The 21,493-nt window shown below is 43.3% G+C and overlaps 2 protein-coding genes across 8 annotated transcripts; one reads left to right on the forward strand and one right to left on the reverse strand.

Annotated features, from left to right (window-relative positions):
• Window positions 1-1,886: 1,886 nt before the first annotated feature.
• On the forward strand, window positions 1,887-16,233 carry LOC123444788 (sister chromatid cohesion protein PDS5 homolog A-B). Of its 7 annotated transcripts, none has more exons than XM_045121635.1 (28): window positions 1,887-2,114; window positions 3,290-3,487; window positions 3,704-3,885; window positions 4,728-4,848; window positions 5,015-5,221; window positions 5,304-5,520; window positions 5,611-5,756; window positions 5,824-5,981; window positions 6,065-6,214; window positions 6,299-6,344; window positions 6,426-6,617; window positions 8,353-8,532; window positions 8,756-8,907; window positions 9,462-9,591; window positions 10,547-10,693; window positions 10,767-10,835; window positions 10,956-11,080; window positions 11,919-12,036; window positions 12,336-12,470; window positions 12,560-12,750; window positions 12,882-13,032; window positions 13,120-13,257; window positions 13,356-13,433; window positions 13,548-13,898; window positions 14,003-14,031; window positions 15,341-15,414; window positions 15,793-15,884; window positions 15,966-16,233. In XM_045121635.1, exons 1-28 carry the CDS (start codon window positions 2,022-2,024, stop codon window positions 15,999-16,001), a joined length of 3,906 nt encoding a protein of 1,301 aa, XP_044977570.1. In that variant the 5' UTR covers window positions 1,887-2,021; the 3' UTR covers window positions 16,002-16,233. The 7 variants fall into 7 exon arrangements, with proteins under 7 accessions (XP_044977570.1, XP_044977571.1, XP_044977566.1 ...); XM_045121636.1 differs by having other exon boundaries at window positions 15,344-15,414; XM_045121631.1 differs by having other exon boundaries at window positions 5,304-5,756.
• A 157-nt stretch (window positions 16,234-16,390) lies between these two features.
• On the reverse strand, window positions 16,391-21,058 carry LOC123444791 (magnesium transporter MRS2-E-like). The gene is made up of 6 exons (XM_045121639.1): window positions 20,591-21,058; window positions 20,290-20,442; window positions 20,073-20,201; window positions 17,801-17,949; window positions 17,475-17,613; window positions 16,391-17,001 (listed from the first exon to the last, which is right to left on the reverse strand). Exons 1-6 carry the CDS (start codon window positions 20,933-20,935, stop codon window positions 16,696-16,698), a joined length of 1,221 nt encoding a protein of 406 aa, XP_044977574.1. The 5' UTR covers window positions 20,936-21,058; the 3' UTR covers window positions 16,391-16,695.
• Window positions 21,059-21,493: the final 435 nt, after the last annotated feature.

The raw sequence follows: 21,493 nt of genomic DNA on the forward strand, positions 1-21,493 counted from the left end.
CAACGCTACATCCTCACATTGGAGATATCCTTACCACCGGAGCTAAGGCTTACTTCATGATTAATGTGCGACTGAGGCTCATAAGATGGTCCCTCGGCTCATCTGCATTCGATGAAAAGAAAAATATCAACAAAATCTGAATCTTTTTTGGCTCGCAAGATGCTAGAATGCGTGTAAATTTTCGGGGCATTTGGACATTTGAGGAGCGTGTGGCAAAAAAGACAAAATCAATTTCAAGCAGTTTTTGACATCACCCAAAGGAACATCTTGCACTAAAAAAATCATTTTTTTCTTCTTTGTCGATTTTACTATCCATTGGTGGGAGGATGTGGGCATGGGAGCCACAATGCCACATCCTCGCATTGGAGATATCCTTACCATCGACGCTAAGGCTAACTTCGTGATAAATGTGCAACTCACGCTAAGTGGTCCACCAGTCTAATAATGCATGACAAAGGGGGTAACATAGTCCCCGCGTTTCTTCAAGACTTTGACGTGCGCCTCCGTGCAGGTGGTGACACTGTCTGGATATAGTGTTGCATCGATGGTCGTTTTGGTCATGGGGTGACTAGCGTTTTTCTCGTAGCGGAGCATGAAGTGTTGTGCTTGTAAATACATATTTTTTTCATTGCAATGCACGCGCATATGTCCGAGTGCTTGTCTAATGGAAAAGTCTTTGTCCTTTGGACCCCAACTTTTTTTAAAAAAGAGAAAAGAAAAAACCCCGTAGTGTGGTAGTGGGTTGAATTGGGCTAGTGCATGCCTTCCCTAGCCTCGACCCAATCCGTCTCATCCGATGCTCCGAGCGCGGGAGCTGCTTCCCATGGGCGGCAAACCAATTTGCGTGGTGTCGTGGTCCTCCCGACTCCTCGAGCGAGTGTTCTTGAAAGGAAAAAACTAATTTCTTGAGTTTTTTCTTCGACCGCTGCTATGGGTCAGACGGATGATTTCATGAAGAAATCATCCGCTAGCGAGCCGTTAGATCTGGCGCTCGATCTGGCGGTGCATCCGTAGCAGTAGGTGTTGTCCATGACAACATTAAGCGTCGGCAAAAGCTTCATAGCAACACCAGCAGCGAGACGAAGCTGTAACGGAGCACCGGCGCCGCAGGTGAAGCTCCGGTGCAGCACCGGCGAAGCTCCATTGCAACTCTGATCGAGCTTCATTGCAACCTCGACAAAATCTTCGACGGCTCCGACGAAGCTCCGTTGCAACTCCGGCAGAGCTCCATTGCAGCCCTGCCGGAGCTCCAACGCAACACGATGCTCCGGCGCAACTCCATTGCAACTGCGGCCGATCTCCATTGCACACGCAACAAAGCTCCTAAATAGCACCGACGTCTCCGGCGGAGCTGAATTGCAACTCCGATGCTTCGCAACACCGCACCTTGTGACGAAGCATGTAATCTTCCCCGGAACCGATGAGATCGCCGCAAGAACCGCGGCCGGGGCCGAGAGAGACATCGCTAGCAAGGAGGGGATTGCTCGAGACAGACGACGAGGTCTGAATGACAGAGAAGATAATGCTGCATCGGTCCGCAGGGACACGTGGCGAGAGAGGGAAGCTATTTAAGAGGTGGGAAAATCATCCGCCTGATTTTAAGTGTTTTTATTTTTCTTTGCGAAATACATTTAGGTTACGGGTTTTACCATCAGCATTCGCATGTAGCGTGAAACAGCTATCAGTCTCGCATACCCTGTTTTGTTTTTATCCTGGGGCATTATTTCTTTTTCACATTCGCTCCTCTGGTTAAGCAGAATATAATCTGGGTCCTTGGGGGAAATGTCGCCGGCAGTGGCAGGTGCGTGCGTGCTCCGGAGGGTGCAACGGCAAAATAGCCTGCCGTCCCCAACCCCAAACACGCCCGCCCCTCTCTGAGACGGACTGCCTTTTCCCGTACTCGCAATTCCATCCATGGCCTCCCCTCCCCTCCCGGCCCTCACCCCAACCCCCACCGCCTCCTAGCCCACCAGCCCAGGGTTTCGCGCCCCGAGATCGAAGCCGCCGCCGCCGCCGGCGCAATGTCGGGCTCGCCGGGGCAAGTCGTGAGCGAGGTCGGCAAGCGCCTCGCGCAGCCGCGCCTCGGCAAGGACGCCCTCGTCAAGCTCCTCAAGGTGACCGCCCCCGTCCGTCCCGCAACAGTCCTCATCCGATCTAGACCCGCTCGCTCCCGTTCCCGTTCCTCGCGAGACGCTGTGCTGCTTTTGGGGCTTTGAAGTTGGCTTGAAGGGCACCGCTGATTTTAGTGGTTTTTTTTGGGGTTTCTCGAACACTGACTGTAGTGGCACCTGCTAGTGCTGAAATTCGAGGTAGCTGTGGTTCATGAGTCCGCTCTAACCTCTATGGGACTAGGAGGGCCGTGGGTACTGATGGCTTGACGAATTCGAGCATGATGTAGCAATTCGTGGGATGGGGCACACATGGGCATGCTGAAGAGGTTTAGGTTGTATGTTCCCCATGCTTATGTTTCACATGACAGTTTGAGCAAATCTAGCCTTGGAGGTGTTTAGTGTCAAGTCAGCATTGGTCTAGGGTGTTTATGATTACTCATAACGTTTCCCCTTCTGTTTAAAAGAGGTACCAGTCCCTGCCAACTGGAAGCAGTCAGAGAGCGTTCAGTTCATTCTCACATATTTATATTTTACTGGCAAACAATTTTGTGAGTATCTGTTGTTTCAAGTTTGCCTGTTTGTGAATTGCTAATATGAAGGAAGGTACTAGTAATGGAGTCTTATGGATAAGGAATAAAGGGGATATGATTTTTCAGGCTTCAACCTATTCATTATCTTAAACGTCAACAACATTTGAGTATTTCGATCCATTTTACATGATAAACAGGTCAACTGGAGATCAAGTGGGTTAATTTCGGTCCTTGCCTTTTTCCTGAAACAGATAGTTGCCTTTTTACTGTTATACGAGAATACAGTTTTGATCTGGCTGTACTGTACTTGTATTTGATCGAGTGTTTGGGGGAGTTTAGAGCAATGGCTTTGTACAAACACATTGTTGGATCTCTACCTGAACTGTTCTCTAGCTCTCATTAGGGGTTACATATTTGCATACTTTTGTTCAATGCATGTATACTATGACAACCCCCTCCGACAGTTGAACCTTGAACCTATTAAGACAGGGATGCAGGCTAGCTCACTGTAATCATCCGAAGGAAAAAGAGTAGCGCATTAATACTTTACAGCTTGACATTTTCTTTAATTGGTTGTTTCTTTTCATTATTTTTTCTCTGAATATATTTGAATTTACTTCCATAACATCTTTTTGTTATTATCTGCAGCAAGCTGAAAGTGCTTTATCAGAGTTGAGTCAGTCCTCCTCTCTGCATGATGCTCTAAGTCCTTTGAGTAAATCACTGGTCCAGACCACTTTACTTAGCCACAAGGACAAGGATGTCAGACTTCTTGTTGCTGTCTGCTTCATTGAAGTTATGCGAATCCTTGCACCTGATCCACCTTTTACTGACGAAATATTTAAGGTATTTAACACTCATGACTTTCCATGCTTGTCTGTCAGTGACTTCTTGTACCGTTACCATTTAGAGTTGTGAAAATATGAAACACTACCTAACAGTCATATTGTCAGATTATTTCTGTAACATTATCCATTTTTGGTTTTTGAGTTATTTAATGTCAAAGAACAATTGGGATAAGGGCCACACTCCTATAACACTATGTCAACTGTTTTATCTCAGGAAATATTTAGGCTCTTCATCAGCGAATTTTCAGGGCTTGCAGACACTGGGAGTCCATATCTTACGCGAAGGATGAAAATATTGGAGAATGTTGCTGCGCTTAGGTGCTCTGTAATTATGGTTGACACTGGTTGTCAGGATTTGGTTCTTGATATGGCCAAAATATTCTTCTCGGCAGCGCAGTAAGACTTAATCTACCACTCTTGTTGTTATACGCCTATATTTTGTTACAACAAAAAATCAAGCTTAAATTCTGATGCTCATTTATCAGTATCTTTCAATTGTAAATACATTGATCTTACTCATACTGACTTTGATTTGAAAATCACGAGTACATTTTTCACTTATGTCCTATCAATCGGTTTCTTTTTGTGCCGTCTTCCCATTTTGAGATTTTGGAATTCTGAAATCATCAAGATATCCAACACTGTGTATCACATCATCAAGATCTCCAATACTGTTTACCGCAAACTGTAAATATGCTATGCTATGTTTGTTCTTCCATTGAGATGGCTATTTCTACGTATTATTATTGTTATTTATGGAGAAAGCTATGAACTCTCAAATCGCCAGGTTCCCATTTCCATGTATCACAGTAAATGCCAGTGTGCACTATCATGTTTGCTGTAGAACTTTTCAATACATAATGGGATCTCATGGGTTCCTTATCAAGTGCAACGGGCGATGTACCTAGTGTATGGAGTTGATTTGGTGAACATCTCTTGGCCACAAAAGAGTTGCATATGCTCCTTGTTATACTAATTCTCTTGTTGTCCTTAGACATGTTAAGTAATTGGCGCATTCATTTTCCTTAAATGAATTTATACTCATAACCAAACTGTTATCCTTGGCTCTGCAAGAGCAGAAATTCCATCATGCAAGTAGCTTGCCCTACGTTCTGTGTGCTAATTCATGACGTGCTCATATTTAAAGTTGTCTGCCACACATAATTACTGTTTCTGAAAATTTAAATCGGATTCTTTTCATTAAGTGGTTAACTCCTTGATTATGAAATTGTTTACAGGCAAGGTCTTCAGCAATGCGTGCACCAGGCTATGCTATCGATAATGATACAAATATTAAATGAAAAAGTTACTCAGCCTCTTCTGGATGTGATTTTCCGCAATTTAGTAAAAGAGGACAAGGTAAATTCTTTACTGTTCATTTTGTATTAACTGTAAGTTGAGGTTGATGGTACGAGTAATGTTTCCTGACAATATGTTCTTCTCTGCATGAATATAACTTAGATATTTGGAAGCCTGCATTATTTGTTCATTGGTCCAACACGTTTGTTTCTTGTTGCCCATGCAGGGAGGAGCCCACAAGCTTGCTGTTGACATCATTCAAAACTGTGCTGAGAAATTGGAGCACATAGTTCGATTTTTTTTGACATCATGTATTTTGAGCAAGGATGCACCAGTTAATGGGAAGCTGCATCATAAAATTATTCTGGAAATATTCCAGTGTGCACCCCAGATGCTTTTTGCTGTTATTCCATGCTTAACTCATGAGCTCCTGGTATGTTATTTCCTTTTAACTTTGTTACACTATTATATTTGCATTGTATTCTCCCTGAACATGATCATCTGCCTCCCCTCAGAGTGACCAGGTTGATATCCGACTGGAGGCAGTGCACCTGATTGGGAGGCTTCTTGTCTTCTCTAATCTTCGCTTTGGTCAAGAAAACCAGATACTATTTATGGAATTCTTGAAGAGATTCTCTGACAAATCTGCAGAAGTAAGAATTGCGGCAATTGATGCAGCAAAAGCATGCTACATTGCTGCATCATCTGGAAATGTAGCACAGAATGTTCTCAGTAAGACTGCTACTTTTATCTGTAGTTATTATATGCACATTGCTATGTGTAAGCATCCTTTTCATGTGGATGGTTTGTTCCTTTCGGCAGAATCTCTTGAAGGAAGGTTACTGGATTTTGATGACAAAGTGAGGATCCGAGCTGTTTATGCAGTTTGTGATTTAGCCAAATCAAATCTAAGCTCATTTCCTTCTGAGTTGATATTACAAGCAGCAGAGAGGCTACGTGACAAAAAGGTGAGCAGGTATTATTGTTATTTTGCACTGCAGTTTCTCGATGGTGCCTCACTGAAACATTTTCCAGATATCTGTCAGAAAGAATGTAATGCATAAGTTGCTGGACCTGTATCGAGATTACTGTGAGAAATGCTCCAAAGGAACTGCGACAATTAAAACTCACTATGAACAAATCCCAGCTAAACTTATCGTTCTCTGTTTTGACAAAGATTGTGGATCCTTCAGGTTTGTTCATCCCCCCCCCCTCTCTCTCTCTCTCTTATACTCAGTCATGCCTATTGTGAGTTCTGGCTTCTATATTTTGGCAGGCCACACAATATGGGGCTTATTTTTGCTGAAGAACTCTTTCCATCACCACTTTCTCCAAAAGAAAGAGCAATGCATTGGGTTGAGTTTTTTTCTTATTTCAAGTCACAACATGTTCAGGCTTTGCATGCTATCTTTTCTCAGAAAAGAAGGTAAACACTTGTTTCATAGTATATATATTGCAATGATGTAATAACTCTCTGAAGCTCATTTGACATATATAAATTTTCCTTTAGGTTGCAACTGGAGATGCAATCATATTTATCACTTCGAGCAAAGAAGGTTTGTAAATCATCAATAAATACTGAACATTTACTCATCTGGTGACCTTTTTTCTCAAACTGAACCTTGTATGTGCTGCAGGAAGAATCTTCAGATGAAATGCAGAAGAAAATTTGTGCGTCATTTAGGAAGATGTCCGCTTCCTTTGCAGATATCTCTAAAGTTGAAGACTGCTTTGAGAATTTGCACCAGATGAAGGATAATAACATATTTAAGGATCTGACTGAAATAAGCAAAGAGGGCACTACTTTTGCAACAGTTCGATCGATCAGAGTAATACTCCTTTGGCCATTTTAACTGACGAGACTATAAATTGTTTGGTTTCTCCTGGTTTTGTTTGCTCAACTATAAACTTACTGAGGAAGCTGTGGTGTATACTTTCTAAACTTAGTTTAATATTCACATGTTTCATTTCCATGGCATTCTTAATTCCTATTGCATGATCCTACTTAGAAATCATCAGTGGCGGCATAGACCATGTGGATTGTTTTGCATTGGAACATGTGCATACCGTCCAGTTTGAACACTGAAACGATTTTCATGAAAATCGAGCCAGTCTATTTTTCTACGCAATTACTACAGGGGTTCTACCGAGATTATAATAATACTGAGGTTAAGGGAAAAGTAAAAATAAATATTCAAAGGAGAGCAAATATAAGGGGTGATCTCAAAGGAGCTTCCTGGAGATAAGAGATTGATAAAAGGAAAGTCTAGGTAGAACTAATTTAGTGCACATGGAAAACAAACAAAGTGAATTTGTCTTTCCAGTGGGATCTGCATTGTTTTGTCTTTTTTTTTTTGAGAAAACGCAAAAAGCTTTTGCGTTTCGTTGTATTGAAAAGAGAGTTTGTTACAATCCTCCTAGGAGGCAGATCACAATGCAATTACAGGGGAATTAGTGTACATCCCAGGTCTGTGCCAAGAGAACGCGGAGGCCGAAAGCTCCGGCTTTGTCCCAAAGAGTAGCCTCATCCTTAATCTTGGCAATCATGGTAGTGATGGAAGGTCGCACACCGTCGAAGACGCAGTCGTTTCGATGCTTCCAAATCATCCATGGGACGAGCAGGGTCGTGGACGCAAGGCCCTTATGCATGGGCTTGGGGGCGGTCTGCCTTGTGTCTCGCCACCAATCATGGAGAGCGGCGTCGTTGTCTGACGGCAAACATGGAAGGCACAACGAAGACAGGATTGCGTACCATACCTGTCGGGCGAAGGGGCACGCGAGGAGCAGGTGTTGTATGGTCTCTGGCGCTTGGTCACATAGCGGGCATCGTTGTGGGTGCGGCAGGTTTCGGCGCGCCAGTCGGTCGGCAGTCCAGCAGCGGTCGAGGTTGGCGAGCCAGTGGAAGAAGCGAACCCGTGGTGGCGCCCAACATTTCCAGGTTAGCCTCCAGGCTTGACAATGAGTGGAGCCATGGAAGGTGGCCAGGTAAGCGGATTTGGCCGTGTACACACCGTTCGTGGTCCACTTCCAATGCACGCTGTCCGGCTCGTCGCTGAGGGTGGTTTGGGAAACCAAGTGCCAAAGGCATAGGTATTCGCCAATCTCAGGGAGGCCAATGGTGCCGTGGATGTCGGATGCCCACCGGTGCCCCTGGAGGCCGTCAGCAACCGTTCTAGATTTGCGTCGACGTTTGGGGATGCAGGCGTATAGGAGAGGCTCAACCTCAGAGACTGCATTGTTTTGTTTCCCATCCTGTGGTCAAATTTGATCTTGAACATTTGCATGATGTTAAATCTCTCTAGCTCTCAGCAAAGTACATGATGCCCCACTCTTCCTTGTTCTGTTTAAGTATTAAAGCTGCTAACTGTAAGTTCTGTGGAGCATGAAATGATCCAGTTTACAAATTAGCGCAAGTAAGTTAGTACCCTGTTATGTGTATTGAACCTTTTTTCTCTCCACATGGTATTGTTATGCAAAAGAGTTTTTTTTTAAGTTTTGTATCATAGAACACACCCAAATAAAACGTTGATGTTTATACCTAAGTTCGTGCTTGAATGACTGCAGGATTCATTTCTCAAGAGAATTGGTAACAAACACCAAATTTACAACTTCTGCAAAGAACTGTCTACAAAACTCTCACATTCACTATTTAATTGGGAGATGATTTGTGCCATTTTGGAGGTTCTTTTCTCCTGCAGAAATGAATTATCACATTATGCAGAGTCTGCATGTGATCTTTTACTGGTAAGTTATTAATAGCTGGCAAATTATTTGTTTCCTTTCAGGAATAGGAACTGCTCTTGGCTGCAAGCATGCAACCTTTTGAAGGTTGCTGCATTTCCCATTCTTACCCTTGATTAAACTTGTTGTGCTTAACGGCACATCTGTTTTTCAGTTCATGCACACATTTTCATCTCCCTTTAAGAGTCATCTTATATACTTCTGACTCAAAGGTGTAATCATGTAGCTAGTTGCAACGGTGTTTCCATCATTATTCAGAGGCTCGGAGGAGTACTTGCTAAAGTTGTTCTCTGAAGACTCAGTCCTGATAAATGAGAAGAGTCTCCAAATGTTGGCATATTTGGCAAAATCACCGTGTAATTTATCTATTAATTTCAGGTAAAACAAATTGCCATTGTGTTGGAAGTTGGATTGTTTTGATCTGTCTGTTTGTTGATAATTGCTCTATGCATGGTTCATGTTTGACGTATCAGCAATTTACTTCCGCCCTTCACAAATATAAGATGTTTTGGATATTTCAATATGGACTGCAATCAGTGCATACAGACTGAAATGAGTGAACAAACACGTTAAGATGTGTCTACATACATCCGATTAAAAAAAGGGTAAAACATCTTATATTTGTGAACAGAGGAAGTATTACTTAAGTCTGAAATTAAATGGCAATTTTGAAATTTTGAATATAGTACTGTTTGCCTTTTTTTTTCTTCTCCAGAGTTCTTGTATTAGCTCACTAAAAACTGGAGAAAAACACCGTATTCCTATTCACCACTTTACCAATTTACAAGTGCAATGGGTGGTAATATAAAGAAAATGTAGGGATAGGAAAATGTCAATACCCTTTGTATTTGGTTGCAAGTGTGGTAGCTCTCCATCTTTAGTTATCTTCAGATGAATATTTTACTCATAGTAAGTTGTCTTTTTTTCTCCAGTAGCGATGTCTACCTGTTACTGGAGCAAAAGTGTATTGAAGGAACACGCGCTGAATCGAAATATGCCATTTCTGCAATTGCTTCACTGATCCAGTCCCCAGATGACAAGAAATTTGCCAAATTATGCAAGGTAGGTACTAATTAGTTTCATTCCACAATTGCTTCACTGACCCGGTCCCCAGATGACAAGAAATTTTTAACAAATTATGTGAGATAGGTACTTATTAGTTCGGTGATTCAGCCATTTTAATTTGGTATTGTCTCGAGCAATACATTATTGTTTCAAGCTTGCAAGTACATCATACAAATCAAAGCACCTATATATTTTAAGGATGTTGTGTACTTGTGTTACAAGTAACTTGGATGACTGGACGGTGTTTCGTCACAACTCACAACTGTTGCATTATCAACCAAGTCATTACATGATTTACGTGTGAAGAGTTTCTTGAAATGAGAAAAGATACAGTGTGACAGGTCTCCAAGTATATCAAATCTGAATTAGTTTTCCATGCGAGTTGAATCAAATTTGAGTTAGTTTTCCATGCGAGTTGAATCAAATTTGAATGTACATTACTCTAGAAAAGGTGCAATGGACCACTCCAGTCAAACTTTTAGTATGCAACATCATTTGTTTGCAATAAGGTGATAAACAAGCATGCGTACCTCCTGCTATTATTCCGGCAACATCATTAATGAGTGAACCATTTTGTTTGGCATCTGTTCTTATCCAGATTCATTTGTATGATTGAATCTACAACAAGTATCCGCAATTTCTCTCCACTTTATTCAGTTGTGTGAATCGTTAACTGCCAGCTGCGAGCCTGATATATAGTCTTTGCTATCGAATGACACATTAGGCTATGATTTATAGTCCATGTTGGTATTAACTAAGTATGTATTATATTTATTATGTCTTGTTGTTTACATATGGAAATGCTCAAACCTTTGCAGAATCATTGTTTCTGATCCTAAAATGGTCACAATGTTTTCGGTAGCTGGCTATTTCTTCCTATCTTTTTCATGCCTTTGTTTTTAAATGAATGCGCACTTTGGTGGACGACTTATATCATCCTCTCTTCCTGCAGAAAGTTGTTGTTGGTCTACATGATAATCATAATATCCCAACTCTATTACAGTCGTTGGGTTTAATATTGGAGTATTCTCCTTCCATGTATACATCATATGACGACCAATTTATCAATTTTGTTCAACGTGTTTTTGTCTCACCTGAGGTAGGTAATATGTTTGTAGCAGTGATGTCTGGACTAAGACATAGCAATATGATGTCTGCTATGGTTTACGCAGTTTGTTTCAACTCCGGAACTGTCACCGTCCAATGAAAATTCTGCATGCAGTTTCTCTTGCAAACTGAAGGTAAGTTCTGAAAAAATAAAGCATTCAACTCATGGTAGATCTAGTAGGGAGGTCCACATGCGAGTAAAATTCAAGATGGAATTTTCATTTTGCTCTCTAATTTTTTTGCGGTCAATGTAGATTTATTGTCTCAAAGCACTTGTCAAAAGTTGTTTACCAACAACTACTGCCCGTGATCGAATAGAGAATTTCTTGAAGATGCTGTTAGATATAATTCGTGACGAATTCACACCCATTACTATATGGTTCGTATTTTTCTGCTTTCTCACATTATTTTATTTATTTTTCTTAATAAATGCTTCACTATTGTAACCTTCTGTTTGTTTTCTACTGATCACTACACCAGTTCTTTAACAGATATTTGGTGTGATCAAGTTTCCTTTCTTGTTCTTAGAGAAGGCGATAAGCATAATTTGCATTAAGATAGGTAGTCATAGTTACAAGTGGGCTATTTGGTGCCAAATTGAAAAACTTGCAGACGTGCCTAATGCTTAGTGTTCTTAAGTCGTATACTGTGTAATTTTCATGAGGTTTCTGTTACCTTCGTGTTCGGGGTACTGTGATGAACCAGTGCATCTCGAGCATCACCTTTTTCAGCCGGATACTTCCTGGTTAGTATAATAGAGGAAATTAGGAATTCAGCAATTAGACATTGTTGATTAGGTGGTCAATTTAGTGGGCTTTGTAAGAAAATTTCCTGGTTAGTATAGGAAGTTACGAACTCACCAAACTTATTTTAAAGAGAGAAGGAAGTAAGCATTGCGGATTATGTGGTCAATTTAGTTTGAATGGTTACTGTAAGAAAAGATTCATGTCAACCCAAGTGGTTGGGTTTTTAAATTTGATTGTTTTGGTCTTGTTGCATGGACCAATCGGGAGTGCAGAAAGAAGAAAGTAAATAGTGTAGGGTATAATGTGGGGTTTTAAATTTTTAATGCTCGCAAACTTAACTGAATGTTGTTATTCAAGCTAAAGCTCTTGTACAATATTGAATGTATTTTTCTTTTCTTTATTGATACAAGTTAATCCTGAATTTATTTACTTGTGTTCTGTGTTTTCACTCTGGTTCTTATGCTGCACCAGTGAAAATGATAAGCCATATCTTAGACTGGCCGCTGGGAAATCTGTACTACGACTAGCTACAAGATGGGATTCACACATTTCTCCAGAATTATTTCGCACTGCCCTTCTCATGGCAAGGGTATTGTCTATATGCTACACTGCTAATAAATATCTAATTTTATTTTTCATGCAGGGGCTAACATTTCTGCCCACTAGCCTTTCTAAATTATTTGATAATCTGATTTGCAATTGATTTTGAGAACCTTTGCTGTAAATAACCATCTGTTTGCAGCATTATTTTGCTTACCTACATTGGTTAATCTTTATTCACATTGCATAGTTCCATATTTTATTCAGAACTATTGTTAGAGGACTCATGCATGCCAGTACTCTACCTCTCTTTATAATATTATTACATGTATTGTGTCTGGTTGTCAGGATTCTTCATATACTGTTCGCAAGTCATTCATTCACAAACTTTTTGGCCTTTTGAAGAAGCATGAAATACCTGTTAGATATGCATGTGCTTTCGCATTGGCATCAACAGATTGCGCTGGAGAAGTTCGTACTGAAGTATGTATCTTCTTTTCTAGTTCCCTTGTATATATGCCATATAAACTTGCTCGTGAGGTGATTCTTATTCTGTTGCCTTGTATACCTAGTCGCTTAGGTACTTAACCGAAGTGCTGAAAGAGCAAAGAGGAGTTTCTGTTCATCAGAACAAAACCAGCAATGACTCGATTGTAGAGCATCCATCATATGCTGTCCTTTTCTTGATCCATACCCTTGCATATGATGAGGAGTTTCCTTTTAACTTTTGTGAAGAGGAGACTGGTTCTGCTGATTTTTGGAGGTATTTTCTTGTTTCAGATGTTCGAATCCCATTGGATTTTTTTCTGGTGCTCAACTAGTGCCTGTGGCTGGAAACATTCGAAGTTTCAAGCCTCTAATCGCTTCCTCCTTTGTTCCTTTGTTTGTTGACAGCCCACTTCTTGTGATGTTGAGAGAGCTAGTTGAAATAGAGGATCTAAGCCAAACCAAGCATGGCTCCGCCACCAGCTCTGTATCCATTCTTTTGTGCATCTTTCGTGCTGTTCAAAAGGCTGAGGATGTGATTGATTCTGATATCACTTATGTATGTCTCTTGTGGCCATCGCTTTGACATTTTACATTTGCCTATAAATTTCTCCACCAGGTTCTAATTTCCTAACTGTCTTCACAGAAACTGCACATTCTCTCAAAAATTGGTTTGCTTATGGTAAAAGAACTTGATAAGCATTGCAAGACATCAGATTCTCCACGCCATATTCCCCTGCCCTCATCTTATTATAGGTTGTCTCGGAGTGAGAGAAAAGCGGATGTAGGTTATTCTGACTATTTATTCTCATGTTCGTTAGAACTTATCTTAGTTTATTTTTGCATTGACTAATTTTCTCCAGATCGGTTATTTTAATGTAGGAATGCTGCCAACTAGATTTAATTACTGATACTTTTGTGAAGAGAATTCTAAAAGCTCACGAACCTTATAACCAACAGGTACATTCTGTCTGCAGTGTCACCCTTGGTCTCTTATTTCTGTATGTATACATATATGTAGTTTATGCCTCCTGTTATGGTCCTATAGTTTTAATTCATCAGCATTAATTTCAGGAGGATACTACATGCTCTACTATTACTGAGAGAGTATCTAAAGAATCTGCTCCTAAAAGGCAAACTCGTTCCTCATCAAACAAACCATTATTTGGACAGTTTGTAAGTGGTCATGAGCAAGGGAAAACGAAGAAAAGTTCAGTCCAGGCGAAGGATGTCCCCAGGAAAAATTACCTGGATATCTTGGATAAAGACAACGTGTCATCTTGTGGTTCCGCCGGCACAAAGTTGTCATCTCCAGGGTCTTTGGGTTTGACTAACGAAGCTGATTCTAGAGATCGTGCCTCACTCTTGGAAAATCAGAATCGTCTCACTGTGAAGACGATACCTTCGAAGACTAGCCACACTGAGGTACAGTATGCTAGTGTCTGCGATCGAACTATATGTTTGACCATTGGATTATCTGTGGATTGGCACATGGAAATTCAATTTATATTATTTATTTATTTTTGTAGGACTTTCCTGACTGTCATCTCAGAGATTGGTAAGCAAACAAACAATTTAACATGTACTCCTTCTTCAGAAATGTCTCCCCCCTGGAAGAAAATGTTCGAAAGAGTACTTCGTCTTGTGATACCATGCTTTGCGTTACTACAAGTATATCATAAGGACATGCATGCCCTGCAAACTCTGCTAAATTTGTATGTCTGTCTGCTAATTCATGATTGTTGTCCATGTTAAATCACTATTTAGAATGGAAAGATAGGGAGCTTTTCTCATTGTTTATGTGTGTGGCTTTATGTTGTAGAATTAGTATATGGCATGGCATTTCAAATTAACTGCAATAGTTATTGGTCTATGCCTAATAATACAATCAATTCGTTACCAAATAAAGCAAACCCCTGTATGTTGGAACTTGTATTCCTGGTAATCTGTCTAGGCTAAGAAAGGAGTGAAGTGCAGTTTGGACCAGCTAGTATTCCTGGTAGTCGCTAGTTGCACACTCGACCAGGTATGTTCAAATATGGCACCAATGGTCACATAATATTTTTGCACTTTGGACTAGGTTATGACCAAATTTTAAGTGGGTCACATGCGGCATAGTTAGAACTCACAAAATTTTAAATAAAAAGACTCTGGACTTCGGTCATAGAACAATGCGGTTTGAAGAGCAGGGCAGCTAACGATCATCAGAATTTTATCCTCTTTTTGAGAAACAGAAATATCATATTTTTGTTTCAAAGAAATTGAAATTTTGTGAAATAAATGGAGATGAACTAGATATTGCAATATACATGCAATTAAGATGACATATGAAGGAATTTTAGTGTGTTCCCAAATATCAGATCCAGATATGGGCTTTAGTGCTTTACAATTAAGTACCATCTAGTATTAGTCTATGGGTGTCACGGATGAAGTCAGTTGGGCTGTGGCTTAGATTTCAGGGTTGCACTTGCCACTTCTTGTGCATCTTAACAAGTAAATCTGCCTGAGCCCCTTGAAATAGCACCACATTCTACAATTATTGCAAGAATACCATGGGAGTTCAAAGTGTACTTCCTGCTTATCGATAAATACCTGATGCCAATATTTTTACGTCCAAAATCACATATTTTTTGTTGAAGGTCTGTGGGTATGATCACTGTTAATAATTTGTATGCAGCGCCTAGCATAATACAAAATAACTGTTGAATCGTAGTGCTTTCAAGTTTTTTTTACTTATGATGATGATAGTCATCAAGCACAAGACGCTGCTTCTTTCTCTTCTGTTATATGGTGTCAAATGATTTATATCTTTCAGTTGAAACCTTTGTCAAGTATCCATCCATGATTACTTATGTTTCGATTTGTAGCAGTGAACTAGACGAAGATTTTGGTGGTTGTGATGGTAATTTTGTGAAGCGTCCTTTCTCCAGCAACAAAACAGGCAAGTCATCTCCAGTAACCAACACATGATTCATGATATTATCTTCACATCGTCACTTCCTAAAGTCCATATGTTATGTGAACTGCAAAGTCCCAACAAGATGGTAGTGTTGATGCACTATATATGTGATTCATTTGAACCATATGCATCCTTACGTCCTAAAAGTGTCTTTCCTGACTGAACAATCATCTAATAAAGATGCTCACAAGTCACAACTCACATACAACTACTTCCAGCCAACAGTCATGCAGAAATGGCAATATCATGATTGTTTTATGTCACCAAGTGACTAGCCGTGCAGCTACCTTTATGCGTTTCGTTGTATATTTGCAGCCCATATATTAAATTTAGCTGAGCGATCGACCTTCCTTTTTTTAGCAGTGGATGCCCTCAAGAAGAAAAGCAAGAGAGCATTGGATTTGAGAAATGCAAAGAATTCTGCTGGATCAGCCGCGGACACAACAGACAATGTAAGTGCATTTGGGAAGCATATGCATGATTCATCCCTCATTTGTGAATATCATGAGCGGATATTCCTCTTTTTATGCCAGGTTCGACAAACCAGATCAAGGAAGGCGCAAGCATAATAACCATCTAACTGAAGTTTTAGCTGACGTGTCTTTGATATATATATATGCTGAGTTCCGTACTACCTTTTGTACATCCTCTAGTGAGCACTGCAGCGATGGTAGAAAATCTTTGGTTTGCATGCCATCCGTGAAACCTTGTAAATAGAGAAGTGGATGGCGGAGTGAGTGTTAACATTATCAGTCACGTAACTTATCTGATCAAAGCAAAACCGTGGAAGTTGGAATGTCAGAACCGGGAGCGTCTGTTGGTTTCACTGAAGACTTGAGACCACAACTGTCGTTGACCTCTTTAATCCATGTGACTGCCCTGTGCTAAAATTACCACACCGTAAAGTTGCAGCATGACTGCATCCCCCTGAGGGTAGGCAGTTGCATCTTGCATGGTTCCAAAACACGGCTAATAGATTCATCTTTTCCTTTTACAAAGCTACGTAGTTGCAAATCATGATATGAGCCATACAACAGGACAAATAATGCATCTTTATATAGTCAAGGGTGGGATATCAATTATTCCTACCCAAACCAATGCATCAGCTACTGCATCTTCCAGACAGAACAAAACGGAAAGCTACCGCATCATGTTCTCACCGCAGGAATGAATGCATTTGCGACGGTAAAAACGTGGCCCTGGACTGCAGAGCTTGTGGTCCGATGCTTCCTCTGTCCGGTGTGGAACAGAGAATAGGCAGCGTCACTGCAAGTATTTGCTCTTCTTCCCTGCATAGATTGCCAGGATGTATATAGCGGCGCAGCCGGCAACGGTCGCCCAGGTGGTCTCCCAGAACTTCCTGTTCTTGATCCTTGCCATCTCCGGGGTCTCTGGATCTAACGTCAGCTCGATGTGGATGTTCATGCCGAACAGGCTCACGACCACGATGCCCGCAGTGATCACCACGGTCGCCGTCGTGAGCATCACGCCCATCTGCAGCAGCTGGTTCTGCTTCTCGTCCAGCATCATGTTGATGTAATCCTCAGTGTCGTCCACATAGTCGCGGAGCTTTGCGCATTAACAAGGTGCGTGTTAGGCTGTTAAAAACATGCTTGGAATACGTTATAAGCCAACAGCTAGAGACCACATAGTATGTACAAGTGCATGTGTAAATGTATTTATGTTCATAGTGTGTGCGTGTTAGGCTGTTAAAAACATGCTTGGAATAAGTTATAAGCCAACAGCTAGAGACCACATAGTACGTACAAGTGCATGTGTAAATGTATTTATGTTCATAGTGTGTGCGCGTACGCGCTCTTATCTGGTGTCATGAATCTGTAGCAAGCAGTCATTGTGCTGAGCCTGACAGCGGCAATCATTTCAGTATGGCCATTTCAGTAGCAATCATGTCTTAGGGATTCACAATTAGGCCAATAACAAGTTAACAACTACTCCCTCCGTACACTAATGAAGTCGACGTTTAACTGCAAAAACGTCTTATATTAATGTATTAATGGTGAATAGAAGGAGATGTGACATACATGGCATAACTTGTTCAGTGTGCCATCAAACTGCACGAAGTAAGCTTCGAGAAGCATTTCCAACTCTTCTACATCAGGCTTAACATAAGTAGAACTTTCGTGGGAGCTCTCTATATCATCGCCACTGTCTTCTTCCTCCCTGAATTCAAGTGCATATGGAAGTTAAAATGAAAGCAGCACATCTTGAGAACGGCGTAATAACTATCCATCTGTCAATTGAGCCTAGAATCATCGAATTGTGCTTGATTTATTCAAGAGAGTTCAGGTAGTTATAACTCTTATTAATCAATCGGATCCCAAGATCACATTAGCTATAGGTGACATACTTCTCATTCTCATGGTCAGGGGATGCATGCTTGTTGGAATCCACTTTAACCGATGACTCGTTGACTCCTTGAAACGCAAGCTTCCTCGTCAGGTACATCTCGTACATATCAGTGTCGTCGTCAACCAACTGCTCGATATCATCCCTCACCTACGAATAAAGAGACCACGGCAGCACATACAGACGGTGAAATGATTAATTAAATTAATAACGTATTACTCCCTCCCGTTCATAAGTATAAGGGCCTCTTTGATTCACATGATTCTGAAAAATACATGAACATGGAAAGTATAGGATTGAAGTGGCATATCCACTTAAATCCAATAGGATTGGGAAGAAGTGTTTGACGTTACCGAAAAAAAATATATATTGTAAAAAGAGATTTGAGTGGATGTCAGATTTTTTGTGAAATGTAGCACAAAGGATTACATAAAAACAATTCCTATGAAATCCAATCCTACGATTCAAAGGATCAATGTAGGAATTTTTTTCTAAGGATTTTAATCCTCGGAAAATCTTATAGAATTCCTTTGAATATCTCCTGAATGGTTACTCCACTAATTAAGTAATATACAACTCCATTTTTTTCTGCTTGATATCATCCCTCACCAACTATTACATTTTCGCTAGGGCGGCTCAGGTGGAAACCCTAAACCGCGCCGCCGGGCACCTCCATCCCCTTCCTCCCCTCCGTCGCTGCTGGAGGAAGCCGTCGGGCAAAGCCCTGGAGGCTGACGGCGGCGGCGGAGGATCTCTTCTCTCCCATGTCGGATCGGGTGAGGCGGGTCACCCCATGGCGTCGGGGCACTTCTTCTCGATCTGCGTCGCGGCGGCGCGACGGATCGCCTTCGACGACGGCGCAAGGTTGCGGCGTGGGGCTCGGCGGAGGCGGCGGAGTTGCAAAGCTTCGGGGAAGATCGGGTGGTGCTCGCTGCTCGGCAAGTTCGCGTGGCCGCGGCGGCCTTGGTCGTGGTGGCCGGCGACTCAACGGGTCGGCGGCAGCGGAACATGGCCGGTGGCAGCGGAACATGGCCGGTGGCAGCGGCGATGTTCGGCTTGGATCCCGGGGCGGCGGCAGCGGAACATGGCCGGTGGCAGCGGCGATGTTCGGCTTGGATCCCGGGGCGGCGGCCTTGGAAGGTGGCGGCATGTGAAGCTCGGGCTTGCCACGACGACATGGCGTGGTGCAGTCCCTGTCCAAGGCGGATCTGCACCGGCGATCTTGTGGTTTTTTCTACGAAATGATTCGGGTCAGAGACGGTGACGAGCGTACGGGATCCATCTCGTCGCCTCTCGCGGTTTGGCAACGAGGGGTGGAAACCCTTCCCCCAGGCTCTAGTGGAGGCACACTCAGGTAGTGGTCGGTGCGCCATGGCTCCTATGGTGGCAGTGTTGTCGTGGACGATCGCCAGATCTAGGCGGCTAGATCTGGGGCTTTGAAGGTGGCCGGGACGGTGCACAAGTTGTCGGGTGGATTTCTTTGGGATGGATCCGGGTGAAAACCTGGTCTTCGGCCGGTGGCCGGAGCCGATGATGATGACGTCCATATCGTCGTTTCCTTCATGAAGGCATCATCGAGGTGAAACTCCCAACTCCACCCAATACCTTCGGGGGAAACCCTAGATCAGTAGATCGGATGACGACGACACTCTTGTGTCGTTTCCTCCTTGGGGGCGTCATTCTTGGAGGTGTACGCGAGCTCGAGGGACAAGTGGATGGCATCTTTGGTGGAGCGCTGCTTCATCCTGCATATCCATGGCGGTGGATCTCGATGGCGTGGAGCAGTGGAGGCTCGGCGTCCGATATGTGGCAATTGACTCGCGCAGGAGGACGTCATTGTCTGACGTCGTGGTGACGTCGAGGGCAAAGAGGCCTGGCAAGGTCAATGCGTTAGTAGCTGCTTTGAGGATGGATCAATGGAAGACGATGGTGACGGCCCTTGTAGCGTGTACGTTGGTGCCCACTGGGAGTGCGCCGGACCGGTTGTGTCACCCAGTCCCGGCGTTGTGGTTTGGATGGGGCATCCGGCTTTAGATGTTAGGCTTTGGTGTGATGTCTGTTTGGTATTTTGCCCGGACATTCGGCATCCCTTCATCAAGGGGATAGGAGTAGCGGCATGTGTTGCCAAGATAATGGCCTCAGACTTACTGATGTACTACTTTGTAAGGTCTTGTTAAATAATTAATAAAATGACTGCATACATAGTCTAGATGCAGAGGCCGGGGTACATCCTCCTTTTCTTAAAAAAAAAATGAAAACGGAGGGAGCACTACCTTTTGTACGCGCCCTGATAGCTCTACCAGGCGGCTCTTGATCTGCCTGACGTGCTCCAGGTTGAGCGTGCTAACCTTCGAGGTCAGCTTGTCCAAGGCCGGATACGCTTCCTTCTCGAGGGCCAACGTCTAGCACCAATAATTTGCACCAAGTGAAAACACGGTAAGTTGGTAACACTCGCTATGGGCAGAGCTCATGTGTTTGCCAGTGTATTACCTCAGATTCCATGCATTTGCATGTGTGCTCGAGGCAGACCTCGAGCACCTTGAACTCGAAGGGCTGGATCTTGGCGCTGCCAGGCATCGGCACGTTCCCCTGACCATCACCCAGCTCCATGTCGTCGCTTGCCGGATTCGTGGTACACGCATCCTTCACGCAGAAGCACAGGAACCGACAGAATCAGGCGAATGGTGCATTGCAGATGATGAACATCACTCACCGCCATATCGTACTGTAGCAAGCATGCATGAATGAATATTGGCTAGTGAAGCAGCGATGGGTGTTTGACTGTTCGTACCGGGAGCGCGAGGCGGGCGTGGAGTTCTTGGAGGAAGGGGTGGAGGCGCGGGTTGCCGGGGTCGCGGACGAGCACCTCGGCGGCGGTGACGATGGCCTTGACGTGCTCGAGGTTGACGACGATGGCGCGGTCGCGGCCGAGGATGGTGGACGGGTAGGAGAGCAGCGGGTCGAGCACGCGGAGGTCGCGCGCCGGCAGCCCCGTCATCTCCATGATCCGGTGCCTCCCGAACTCCCCCCTGCGCTGCTCCCCCGCCGCCGGCACCACCAGCCACTCCTGGCTCGCCACCGGCGCCGCCTTCCGCCGCGGCGCCGGTGCGGTCTGCGGCTGCCTCCGCTGCTCCATGCGCGCGCGCGTGGACTGCTACCGAGGCCGCGTGGCGTGGCGCGACGCGGTTATCGGTACGAGGTCTTCGCCGCGGCGGGTCAGACGAGCTCGAATACTCCTTGAAAACAGCTTACTACCACACGTCCCAAGTGGCGTAGGCGCGCGATTATTACGGGTGCCGGTCCGCGCGAGCGCGGATGGCGACGAGGGATCTGCCCAGCGGGCCGGCCACGGTTGTTGGCTGGAGCGTTCTCTTTTCTCTGTGGACGAGGATAGTCAATCGGTGCGGCGGTGCCATGTGTGTGGAAGCCAGTAGGCATTTGTATGTAGTAGTGTTTCTATTCGATACCCTTGTCCTTGTCCCATGGTACCACCGTCTCTCTCTTGCATGTTTTACCTCGCCGTGTTTTAAATACCACAGTACTGTACTAGTATGATCTGCCTGGAAGAGATCATTACAATAGATTATATTCCCTCTGTACCTAAGTCCTTCCCAGATACTCCCTCCGTGTCAAATCTTTTGTCTTAGATTTGTCTAGAAATGAATGTACCTAAATAGTAAAATATGATTAAATA

This window comes from Hordeum vulgare, chromosome 3H (genome assembly GCF_904849725.1).
Source record: "Hordeum vulgare subsp. vulgare chromosome 3H, MorexV3_pseudomolecules_assembly, whole genome shotgun sequence".
Classification (NCBI taxonomy): Eukaryota; Viridiplantae; Streptophyta; class Magnoliopsida; order Poales; family Poaceae; genus Hordeum; species Hordeum vulgare.